Source organism: Canis lupus, chromosome 10 (genome assembly GCF_048164855.1).
Source record: "Canis lupus baileyi chromosome 10, mCanLup2.hap1, whole genome shotgun sequence".
Lineage (NCBI taxonomy): Eukaryota > Metazoa > Chordata > Mammalia > Carnivora > Canidae > Canis > Canis lupus.
In genome coordinates, this window is record NC_132847.1 from 55650436 (window position 1) to 55663264 (window position 12829).

The window sequence follows — 12829 nt, forward strand, 5'->3', positions numbered from 1 at the left end:
ACTGCTCCCACACTTAAACAAGAACAGAATCATATACAAAAACAGAGCCTTTCTTGAACCTATGAGAGAACTGAGGTGCAGGACACCCAAGCCTGAAATCCAAGGAAAACAGGTACCTCCCAGGAGATGAGATGTGAGCACACGCTTGCCTGCACAGATGCAAATGCCACACGAACCCCTAAGCATCCAGCTACGAGTTTTGGCCAGTTGTTAAAGGCCAAGTGTGAAGCAGTGTCAGTGCAGAAACTCTGGGAGTAGGTGTGTCTGTTCACTTCTCCATGGACCTCACTAGGTACTTGTGGGGAAATACTGGGGACAGGACAGGAGACTGGAGACTGCCTCCCTCATGGCAGAAGCACGGGGAAAACTAAGGCAGCCACACTAAGGCGCTCTTGGAGTTTTCTCTCCAGCTCTCCTGCAGAACTAGCCTGAAACAACTGGGGGAAGGGTAGCAAACCCTGTCACTCTCAAGGGAAAGGAAAAAAACCCACCTCTGGCCCATATCGTTAGAGCTCCCTCTAATGCTGAGGGTGAGGCAGAGCCACTGGAAAGGGCCTACTTCCAAGACCCACAGACCGCAATGACCTAAGACTAAGGACAGACAGGTCCACGAGGGAAAGCCTACCACCAGCGCAGAGCCACAAATGAAAGCAGTCTACTGCTGGGAGGGGCAAGGCCACGGAGACGGCCCCTCTCTGAGAGGCAGAGTAACGCCTACTGGCAAACCTACTGGCAAAGCAGAAGGTAAAGAGCATGAAGCCTATGGTACGAGGAGGATAATCGTAACAAAATCCAAACCAGCTCAATCCTCCCCATACTGACCCAAAACTTGGTCCTTTAAAGCCCTGGTAAAAGAGGTATGCCCATCTCCACACATGAATGTGACTGACCTCAGTCTCTATACAAGACTCAACTTCCAACTAAAAATGACAAGATACACAAAACACCAAGAAAAACAGTTTTCTGTGTGAAATCTGAAGCAACTGAGCTCTTTCTGCCATCCTTACTCTCCAGGGAAAGGGCAGAGACCGGTGGCTGCCCTCAGGGCGCTGGATCAAGGCTTTGCTCCTGGGCATGGGACCAGCTCAGCAGGCCTGGTTCTCCCCGCCCACACCTCCCTGTTTGTCCGCATGTCACTTAGCATATAATTGTACCTGATGCTGGGTTCGCATGAGATACCATGGGGGCTTTTTTTTTTTTTCACTCAAAAATCCTGAATATTAGTTTCTCAGGTTCCTTGCTAGAGACTCACTTGGAATTTATAGGCTGCCTAATTCCTGCCAAAAGCCCCCAGAGGCAATAGTGTAAAAGGGCTATAAGTAAGGCCGTGTAACGTCATTTCTTTTCCATGACTCCCAACTACAACTTGCTCCCAAGTCTGTCTGGCAGGGGACATCTCTCCCCAAAGCTCCAGATCCAGGTAACTAGATGGCATCTCTGCTGGATGTCAGAAATGCCACAAACCTAGCATCCCCGTCTCTACCTCCCATGTTCCTGCTGTTGCCTGAGCCACTCAGGTTGGAAACCTAGGCCTCACACCTTTGACCACTCTTTCCTAAAGCCTTCTTTTCTACCTTTCCAGGCTGCCTTGTCCCCTCCTTTCCACCTTTGGACCACAATTATCCACTGCCCCTCACTGATCTTGCCTCCAACCTTGTTCCTCCCCTCCATTCCATTCCTTGGCTGTCCTCAACTCAGCCTTCACAGCTTAGACACCTCTTCTAGGAAGCCTTTTCCAGTGTGGATCAAAGCCAGTGATCACGCGTTCCTCAATTTTCTCTCATCCAAGCTAAACTTGTCCCTTCTCCTAGGACTTGGGGACATGTTTGAGAAGCAGCATGACATAGTGAAAGGAGGTGGAAGACCTGGGTTCTAGTCCCAGTTCTGTCACTAACTTGCTGTGCGAACCAGGGTAAGTCACATTTCCCCTCTGGGCCTGTTTCCTCTTCTGTAAAATGGGAAGAATAATTTCTGCTCTGTCCAAATCAGATGACAGACATAAGGCAAGGGTGTGTTATAAGCTGAAAAAAAGAGGATTAAAAAAAAAAGCAAAATAACACCACCAAAGCCTTCCTGTGTATAGCCACAGGAGCCCTCTCATTAATCAAAATGTTCTTAGTGATCCAGTAATGCCTCACATGTCTGCAGAGTGAGCCTCATGACAGCACCTTGCTATTATGTATACACCGCACTGCATAAGTCAGGTTCCGGAAGATGTTTCCTTCCATCTTGGCTCGGCCATAGGAGCAAACGAAGACGCCTCCCTTCCCGTCCCGGAAGAGGCACTTGCGGATGAGGCAGCCCTGCACAGAGCTGGCCAGGCCCATGGCCTCCTTGTCCTTCTGTAGCTCCTGCTGCAGGGAGTTGAGCACTAGGCAACTAGGCAGCTGAATGGACGCTCCTGGAAGTGGTGGGCCTAGAAAGGAGCCCCCCAGGACAGGGCGTGGGCCCTGTACTTGGTAGGACAGTCTGTATGTGAGCTGGTCCTCGTCCTCATCCTCACCACTAGGACTCAGGCCTCCATCGCTGCTGTCTGGGGTCTGGGCCACTCTTTCCCCATCACTGCCCACCTCTGCCTCCTGTGAGCCAGCCTTGGAGCCCGGCTTTGGGGAGGTAGCGGCTGGGCTGGTAGGGCTTTGGCTGCCTTCAATGACAATGTCACAGGTCCTTGGACTCCAAGCCTGGTCCCTGCTCTCCAGGTCCAGGGACATCAGAGAGTCAGAGTCCTCTGTGGGAAGCATGCTGGGTGAGGACTTGATAAGCCCTAGGAGATACTTGTAGGCCCAGTTCTTGTCTGCTGATGGGTGGCCCTCAACAGTCACGGAGTTGTTTTCACTGCCCACAAATTCACAGTTTTCCAGGACACACAGGGGCACATTGTGCAGAAAAACATGGGTGTTTTTGAAGGTGCAGAACTTCACTTGGCAGGTCCCTGGGCCATGGACCTGGATGTGCCCATTTTCAAAGTTGCAGTTGTCAAACTGGATGTGACCTGATGTTGTCTGAGGAATAAAAAAGAGAAAATAGATAAAACAGGGATAATTGTTTTGTTAGTCAGTACTCTAACTGCTCTTTAAAGAGGGTGGAGCTGGAGAGGCCATCTGTCCTGCTGATCCTGTTCTCTGTCCCACCAAGGGCATGTGTCAGCCCCCACACAGGGGCACAGGGATAGGAAGCTGCTCTGCATCAGAGGGAGGATAATTTGGAGTTGCCTGCCTTTCCCTCCTTCCAATCCAAATTTAGTGAGAATATAAACTTTGAGGGGTGAAGATGGAGAAGAGAGAGGGAGGAAGTTGAATGCTCAGAGGGAACGCTAGGTGAGATGAAGTCAACATGGTAATAACACAAGAGGTGAGCCAGGAGAGTGAGTGTTGCTCTAGGGATGATCAGGAATGACAAGGAGAGCTTTGGACTTTTACAAACACAAGAATAGGCTGGGATTTGAGCACAATTTTACTGTGCCCCCTGAAGGATGAGGGAGTCCCAGCTTGGTGTCTCGGTTACACGAAGGAAGTGTGAGATTGTGAGGTGACTTGCTAGGTCTCACTCCTTCAGGCACCTTCACCATCTTCTCAGCCCTGCAGCACCCCACATTGCACAAGCTTGGCATCTGAACTCAGGACAGAGCCAGGCAGAAGCCTGAGGGTTGATATAAGAGAGGCCAGGAGGGGCTGAGCCCTGCCCGGGCGGGGGCAGGCAGCAGGGGAGGCCCAGCCACAGGTTCTGGGAAAGAGTCCAGCCTGTGTAGCAACTGCTATGGGGGGTGGGGGGTGGCACAGCAAAGGATAGCAGGCTCTGTCCCTAAAGAGGGGGACAAGGTATCCTGCCACAGCCGGGCAGTGCTGAGCGGTAGTTAAGATGGGCTCTGGGGTCTGACTGCATGGGGTACCCCTCAGCTCTGCCTCTCTCAAGTGTGTTACTTTGGGCTGGACTTCATCTCTCTGAGGCTCTTTGTCTGCACTAGAGGGCTTGCCAGCTAACAAAGAACAAGGTAGGGAGCCAGGTACAGAGTTGGCACTCACTAAAAATTAGCTACCATTACCTGGGGTCAGGGACACAAAGAGCAGAGACTCCTCTGGGGTGGGGAAGAGCTGAATCCCACAGCACCACTCACCTGAGCCCCTTAGCTCCCAGGCATGGCTGAGAAGCCCAGCCACTCTATATTCCTGAAAAAGAACTGTTTCCGGATTTCACGCTAAATTCCATCAGATGGATTTGAACCATAAAATGAGGGAGTGTTTCATGATTCCAGTGAGTAATCCAGACACATCCACCCCTGAACAGTTTTTACATTCTCTGGCAGTGAGCACCCCGGAGAGCTTGGCCCAGAGCTTACTCACTCGCCTTAACCTCTATAAGCTCTTCCTTATGGCTTTTTCCTTGCTGCAGTTTAAATCTATTTTCCCTTACTTGGTCCCCTCTGTAGATGGAACACCAGTTCTCTGGAGGTGCAGAACCATTGCTGGGGTTGTCCTCAGAAGTCACTGAAAACCACTGTGGAATCACCCTGGCCTTTGCATTTTACAGGCAAGGTCATCCTAGCCCCTTGTCCTGTTTTCAAGGGGTGCTAATATATGCCAGGCCCCACCCCATGGGGATCTGTGGCTGCCCTTCTGAAGGAGGAAAGGCTGACTCGAACATATTACTCTAAGAATAAATGTCGTATGAAACATGAAGGGTCTCGAATCAAACTCTTCTTCTGGGTCTGCAGATCAGCATAGGAGTTGTTCACTAGTCCTTCTGAAACATTCTGGGCCTAAAAAGCAGGCTTTTAAGTTTCCAAGAAATCCAGCACAAGGTAATTTCAAAAGTACTTAAAATTTGAGTTTTTTTTTTTTTTTTTTAAGATTTTATTTATTTATTCATGAGAGATACAGAGAGAAAGGCAGAGACACAGGCAGAGAGAGAAGCAGGCTCCACGCTGGGAGCCCCTTGTGGGACTCGATCCTAGGACTCCGGGATCAAGCCTGGAGCCAAAGGCAGAGGCTCAACCGCTGAGCCACCCAGGTGTCTAGAATTTGAGTTCTAACTTCATTAATTATCCACTTGAGAAAGTTACTTAGCATCTCTGAGGCTTTAGTACCCCCACCTAAAAATGGGGATTCCACGTCTACTGTCTACCACAAATATTTGTTGTGGGGATCAAATGAAGTCAGAGACGGATAGTCACCTATGAATACAGGCTTTAGATCTTAGCTCTGTCCCTTACTAAGTCTGAGACCTGGGCATGTCACTTAATCTTGGTGAGTCCCATTATGTTCATCTATAAAACCAGATGGCACTACCCATCTTACGAATGGCTATAAAGCTATACCAGGGACCCAGTAAGTGCAATGTAAATGACTGTAGTATGATGATTATTACAAATCTGAGAGACAATTTGTTGTTACTTGGTAGTAACAGTGGTGATATAATTATTACTGACCAGGTTTGAAGTCTAGATATTATGTTTCTAGGCAATGTAAAACTGCAAACTCTGCTGCCAGGAGTTATCAACATGTCAATACATCCTTTGGTTTGAATACAGCTTGCATTCTGTGTTCCTAGAAGGTTAAGTGTTGGGCTGGTATTTCCTTTTTTTTTTTTCTTTTGAAGTTCGATTTGGCAACATATAGTATAACACCCAGTGCTCATCCCGTCAAGTGCCCCCCTCAGTGCCCGCCTCCCCTTCCTCTACCCCTTGTTTGTTTCCCCGAGTTAGGTGTTTCTCATGTTTTGTCACCCTCTCTAATTTGGGCTGGTATTTCCTAACCCTCTCCCCAGTCCCCTTGGTAAAAGCCTGACCTTCTCTGACCCTCCTCCACAAGGTGGGGCTAACGTGCTAAAGGTCATTGGTTCTGCATAGCCTCTCCTGGCTTTGGCTAAGTCCGGGCAAGAGGTGTTCTGTTTCCTGTCACCATGTGGCATACTCCAGGACCTGGCTTTCCCACCTAGTTACTTCACCTGGGGTTCCAGTTCGTTCAGTGTGGAAGGGAAGAAGTACAAAGCAGTTTGGGTCTTGAGTCCTCGACTTATTTTTTAATATAGCTTTCCAGGAATAAAGTAGAATGTTGATCGTTACTGATCCCTTACCCGTTTCTCAACTGGTGCAGAGGTCAGAGGAGTGTGTTTTAGGAGTAACGAAAAACTCCCAATTTTAACAACAAAGGGGTTACAAACCCACTGAGAAGTGGCCCAAGTCAGGACTGAAGAGGCCACCCATCTGGATGTGGATACCCACCTTGAACATGAAGGGTGAGAACCAGGCGGGCATGAAGACAAGGTTGCACAGGCGTGTGGTGGAGCAGTGCTGATCGATGCTGGCAAGCAGGGCCACCTCACCCAACTTCCCGTGCCCTACGATCTCCACGGGCACCTTCAGGATGATTTCACCTTGCTCTTCGTACACGCCTGGAAACAGCTCAATTCTGTCATACAGGCTGGCCATGGCCAACGCACTACCCAGGCTGTCAAACTCGTGGCCCGGCCCAACGCTCAGGGTACGGCGTTCCCTCCTCCGACGAAATAAAGAAAAGCAGACGGAGGACTCCAAGTCCAGGGCGTTCTTGGTCCAGGTCTTGGAGGCCAGGTAATGCTGCTTGAAGGCCTCCCTCCAAGACTCAGGCTCCACATCAGGCTGGTTGGGCCAGTTGGGGTGGCGGCATTCGGTGCATTCCAGACACAGCTGCCGCCAGCGAGTGCTGTCGAGACTGAGGATCAATTCATACCAGGCTCTGCAAACCAGGCTGCAGCGGCCCAGGTCGGGCAGGTGCAGGTAGGCTAAGATCATGCGCCACAGCTCCAGGGGGAGGCCGCCAGCCTCCATGGTCACCTGAGGGATAGACATAAAACCAGAGAGGTTTTTGCTGACCTTGCTTACAGCTCCCCTTCTTGAAATATTTCCTGCCTTCTCCTGACCCCAAGAGTGTGCAAGCAAACAAGGCACAGCCAATCATAGGACTCTATCCCTTCAACTAGAATCCTCTTCTGGGACTTTTCTACCTGGAGTCAGCAGGGAAGACTCTCTTTTCTCTTGATCAGACATTATATCTGATCTGCTATCAGCCATACTTCCCACTTGTGGAGAAAACCTTGCGGTACCAGAGCCAAGCAGAAGTGAGGAGGTGAAAGATGAAAAATGAAAAAGAGAAAAAGTAAGTGATCACACGTGTATGTGTCCTGGTGGTACTGATTCCAGATTCCTGAAGCTGCCCTGGAATCTTCGGTTCTTTCTTCAATTCTACAGGGTACCTCAATGACCTTTTTTGCTTAAGCTGTTTTTATTTGAGTTTCTATGACTTGTAACTAAGATTCTGAACTAATACAGAGGGAACCCACCTTTAGCTGTTACAGTCCTAGAGCTCTGGATTCCCTAGACTCCCAAGGAAGGGACCTCTATTTCTTCGTACCAAGAGGAAAATGAACTGAGACAGTGAGTGTCCATCTGTCAGTCTCTCCTCATTGCCAGATCAAATAATTACCATTGCTTTCTCATGTAAGGAAACTTCAGGAAAGACTGATGCGGGATCAGAGGCTGTGAGTTTTGGTCCTGGCTCTGCTACTGATGCAACCCTACTGTCTTAAACACCTACCCCACTGGCTGCCCAGCCATCTGTCCCCTTGCTTTTTGCCCCACACCAACAATCTACATTTTTAGAGATGCAGGGTCCCCTGGTAGCCATGTCAGAGGACAATACTACCCCAGACCATTGCAGCAAACAGTTGGACTCTGGATGGCTCCAACTGGGCCACTGAGCTCTCCAGGGGAATACGAGTTGCAATTCTAGAATCAGGTTGACTTCTTTGCTGAATGGAAGATAATGAATGGCTTCTTTCCTAAAGCTATAAAACTCAGGAAAAGTTGCCAACGCCCATTTTCTTTGCAGGGGGGTAAGGGTGGGGTGGGGCAGAAGCAGCTAGTCTACATTGAGAGAAGAATGAGTCAGAGACACAGAAACAAGCAGAGAAGGGCAGAAACCATCCCAATTTCTCTATAGCACTCCAGGTCACAGCTCCAGCCCATGCTCAAAACTCACCTTTATCTTTGCCTTTTGAATTCCATCAGCTAGCTCTGTACTCTTGTGATAAATTCTTTTTGCTCAAGCTGGCTTCATTGAATTTCTGTTATTTATACCTCTCATTTATGAGTGTCCGTTTCCCCACCTAACACACAAGGGGACTGTGTTAGATGACCTAGAGCAACTTCCAAGTCTGAAACCCTATAAAGTCTCTAGACAACTAGAAACTAAAATTGGAAATAGGGCAGACTTCACAACAGACTGTAATCAAGTTGTTAACCTCTTCAAGGTTTTGGTTTTCCTCTCCATTTAATGAACATCATGATCATACCTGTCAGCTATCTAGGCCTAGGAAGGCCAGAAGCACAAATGTGTGATTTATGTCTACAAGAATTCTAGACTTCATCATGACAGGTCTGGTTTTAACTCCACAGATTAGTATTAGGGCCATGTTACATAGGTTTTTCTGTAATGATCACCTAGTATGACTTTATTAAGTCCTTGACAGCACTGAAGAAAAGCTAGGCTCTGGACTGGTAAGCATTACAAAGCAAAGGCTGGGCTCCTGGTAGCTGTGACTCCCCCAAACGAACACTGCTTTATTTACAGTGGTCTCCGTGATAGCCATGTCTCCTGTTCCTCACCTCCTCCTTTAGCTATACGTTTTCAGGCTTTTCAAGAGAAAATGGTTCTTTTATTCCTTCTCTATCCTAAGAAGGTAAATATAGCTAGGTGATCACATCCATTCCCTTGGCTTCAACTATAAAATCCAGATCTCCAGGCCCAATAGTCTCTCTCAGGCCTTCCACATACAGATAACCAATGCCTATTGAGCATTTATCCTGGGATGTTCCACAGATACTAAAAACTCAGCATTATATTCAAAACTGAACCTCAATTTTCATGTTAGGGCATTACAAAAAAACTGGAACTAGATTCTCCCTCCTGCCATGAAAACTATACAGTTGGACCGAATATATGCTTTCAGGCACCGAAGAGTAAACTGCACAGGACCGTAATCTTTGAGAGAAGGGAAATACAATAGGGGAGCATGTAACTGCTCTAGTTTTCATTCGGGGGCACCTTCTCATTGTGGGGTAGGGAGATGGCACCCAAGTAGAGTGGCAGTCTCACGGAGCAGGCAGATGGTTCTGTGATGCTCAAAAATGGCTGGAATCTGTGAGGCAGGGTGGGGTGGGTGGCCCGTTTCTTGGCTCAGAGCTGGACTGCCCATGCACAGAGCATGCCTTCATCAGACTTAGTGGAGATCGCCTGTTACAGGGTAAATGGTGATAGTAAAGATCATGTAGACCTGGGAGATAATGGAAGTCCAGCCCAGAATATGGAATGTTCACACTGAGACTCAGAAAGGATATGTCACGGGAACAGATTCAAATTAGAAGAAAAAAGGCAAGCTTGATAGGATCAAAGGGTTCTGGCAATAACGTAACTGCCTGTTAGAATACTATTTACCACTCAAAAAAAAAAAAAAAAAACCAAACAAACAAAAAACAAACCCCACCAATATCTAGGCTCCCTCAACACGCCAGCTACAAGGGAGTCCAGAAACAGACTAATATGTATATGGGCACTTGACTTTTGACAAAATATCAGTGCAATTCCATGGATAAACAAAAGCCTTTTCATCAAATGGTGCTGGAAAAACTTGAGACCCATATGAAAAAAATGAACTTCTGATATAAGCCATATTCAAAAATTTAAGATTGATTTTAGACCTCAATACAAAAACAAAATCTATAAAGCTTCTAGAAGAAAACATAAGGGATGCTTGGATGGCTCAGTTGGCTAAGCATCCAGCTCTTGATTTCAGCTTGGGTCATGATCTTGGGGTTGTGGGATTGAGCCCTGTGTCAGGCTTCATGCTCAGCAGGGAGTCTGTTTGAGATGGTCTCTCCCCTCCCCAGGCTCCCTCTCTCTCTCACACACACCAGTCTCTATAATTAATAAATACATCTTAAAAAAATAACCTAAGAAAATATGCAACCTCAGGATAGGCAAAGATTTCTGAGAACACAAAAGGCACTAATCCTAAAAAACAAAAAATAAATTGGTCTCTCAGAATTTTCTGCTCATCAAAAGGCATCATTAAGAAAATGACAAGTGAAAGAATGGGAGAAAATATTTGCAATGTACATATAGGAGAGACTATATCAAGAAGTCCTATAGCTCAATAATAAAAAAAAATAAAGAATAGGCAAAGATTTGAAAAGAAACTTCACAAAAGAAAAACAAACAGCCAAGAAGAAGAGATGCTCAACATCATTATTATTCATTGCTTGATTTGTATTAAAACCATAGTGAGATAGATGTGTGTGTATGAGAGACTCGCTACAATGGTTAAACAAACAAACAAAAAAACACTAAAAGCATCAAACATACATTGCTTCATACATTGCTGGTAGGAGTATAAAATACTACAATCACTTTAGAAAACTATTTGGTAGTTTCTTCTGCAATTAAACACACACCTATGTTATGACCCAGGAATTCCACTCCTAGACATTTACCCAAGATAAATGAAAATGTGTATTTACACAAACATTTTTATGAGAATGTTTACAGAGGTTTTATTCATAATAGCAGAACAAACAAAAAACTGAAAACAATCCAAATGTCCATCACCAGAAGAGAAGATAAACAAATTGTGGTATATTTATGTAATGCAATACTATTCGGCAGTAAAGGGGAATGAATTGCTGATATATATACAATAGACAGGTGAGCCACAAAGATATGTTAAGGAAAAGAAACCAGCCACAAAAGACAACATATTGTATGATTCCGTATGGGTGAAGTTTAAAAACAGACTAATCTACGGTGATAAAAATCAGAATAGCACTTGAAGGGGTCCCATGGAAACTTCAGGAGTGAAGGAAATGTTTACATCTTCACTGCTGTGTTAGTAACATGGATAAACACATCTGAAAAAAGCTCACTGGACTGCGTGCTTCTGTTCTGTGCATTTTATTGTATGTAAACTTTATCTCAATTAAAAAAAATCGTATAAAAAAATCGTATAGATTATCATCTCTCCAGGCCTGCTCTACCACCTATACTCCATGTCTCAGTTAATGGTACCATCATCTTCCACTTTGCCACCCTAGTCAGTAACCAGGGAAACCTTCCTGATTTCTTTTCTCTCTTCTTCTCTCCCAGATAGTCTCTCACATCCTGTGTTTCTGCCTCCTTAAGCACTCTCAAATTAATCCTTTCCTCTCTCCCCTGTCACCAAGTTGTTCCTGGCCTCACTGTCTTTAGTTTGGATTACCACAGATTCTCAACTGGTCTCCCTGGAACCAGTCCCGCCTCCTCCATCCAATCCACTTCACACACAGCCACCAAGGGAAGCTTTCTAAAATATAAATGTGGGCATGCCATATATCAGCTAAGAATTCCTCAATGGTTCCCATGGCTTCCAAAAGAAAACCTAGTACAGATGACAGGACATGTGCTGGTCTATTTCTCTAGCCTCATCATTGACCTCCACCCCACCTACCCTTGCGCTCCCAATAGCACCTTGCTCAAAGGACCTTTCTTCATCCTCTCTCCTCAGCCGTCAAGTGCCTCTTCCGGCCTCCCACAACTACTTTAGTTCTATCATAGCCTTCTTACAGTGTAAATGAAAATGGAGTACACAGAGCAAATGTACAGTTTAGTGAATTATTTTATAAGGCAAACATCCTACTAACAACTACCGAGATTAGAAAACAGAATTTTGCCAGCTACTCCAGAAGCCTCCCCATGTGCCCCACTCTAATCCTCCCCACAAAGGTAAAACATATTCCTGTTTCTGTAGTAATCACTTCCTTGGTTCTTTGTGGTTTTATCACCTAAGTATGCAACCTGAGGTTCTAGAGATTTAGTTTTGTCCTCAGGTTTTTAGCTTGGTATGTGTTCGATTCTCATTCCATCCACAGGGTTCCATTTCATCCCTTTCCTTTCTTTACAAGCTGTCTGTTGAAGAACCTCAACAATCTGACCAGTTTCTCAGTCTGAATTTTGCTGACTGAATGCTTTCTCATCGGAGAGTTCACCTTGTTGCCCTGTTGTCTCTTCTGCACATTGGCAGCTGGATCCAGAGGCCTGATGAGACTCAGGTCTTGATCCCTTTAGCAAGGCTACAAGTGGTACTGCATGTTTTTATCAGAAAATGTCCACAAGTCCGGCCATCTCTTTTCTGATGTTAGTGTCCACTGATACTCATTGCCTGGATCCATTAATTCACCTGGAGGTAACAAAATGGTACTAACTCTAACTGTATCATTTGGTGGATTCTTTTGATGAAGTAATTATATTAGGAGATGCTCCTCTTCATCTATTCTTTAAAGTTACCCAGTTGTACCATATATTTAGGAAAGGCCTTCATTTCCCAAGTCTCAAGACAATGAATTGTCTTTGTGATTCTTCGAAGGTAAGCAATTTGTATGTGTGTGTATTATGAGAATCTATGTATTTAAATATATTTTACAGGTTTCAAGTCTTTGAAATTGCTATTCTTATTGAAGCTCAAATTGAACCTCAATTTGGTTCCTCAGTCATTTTGACACAGCCTCAGTAATTTTTGATAAGTGTCCTTGCCATGTGGTATGTCAAGATGTTCCTGGCTCAGTTTTTACATTTCCTGCCCAGACATGGTATCAGACATGTAAGAAATTTTTTAAAAATTTTATTTATTTTATTTTAGTTTTTTTTTTTTAAGATTTTATTTACTTGAGAGAGAGACAGGAGGGAGAACAAACAGAGAGAGGAAGAAGCAGACACCCTGCTGAGCAGTCTGATATAGGACCCTGAGATCATGACCTGAGCCATAG

The 12829-nt window shown here is 45.7% G+C and overlaps 1 protein-coding gene across 7 annotated transcripts in view; it reads right to left on the reverse strand.

Annotated features, from left to right (window-relative positions):
• Positions 1-12829, reverse strand: part of FBXO10 (F-box protein 10) — a 63388-nt gene that overhangs the window by 18466 nt on the left and 32093 nt on the right. For 5 of the 7 annotated variants that reach the window (XM_072841983.1, XM_072841989.1, XM_072841987.1 and 2 more), the window contains 2 exons: positions 6221-6811; positions 2169-3002 (listed from right to left, as the gene is read on the reverse strand). In XM_072841983.1, the coding sequence (XP_072698084.1) occupies positions 2169-3002; positions 6221-6811 (1425 nt within the window). Of the gene's footprint in view, positions 1-2168; positions 3003-6220; positions 6812-8015; positions 8143-12829 lie in introns of all 7 variants that reach the window. The other 2 variants (XM_072841985.1, XM_072841988.1) reach the window with 1 other exon arrangement.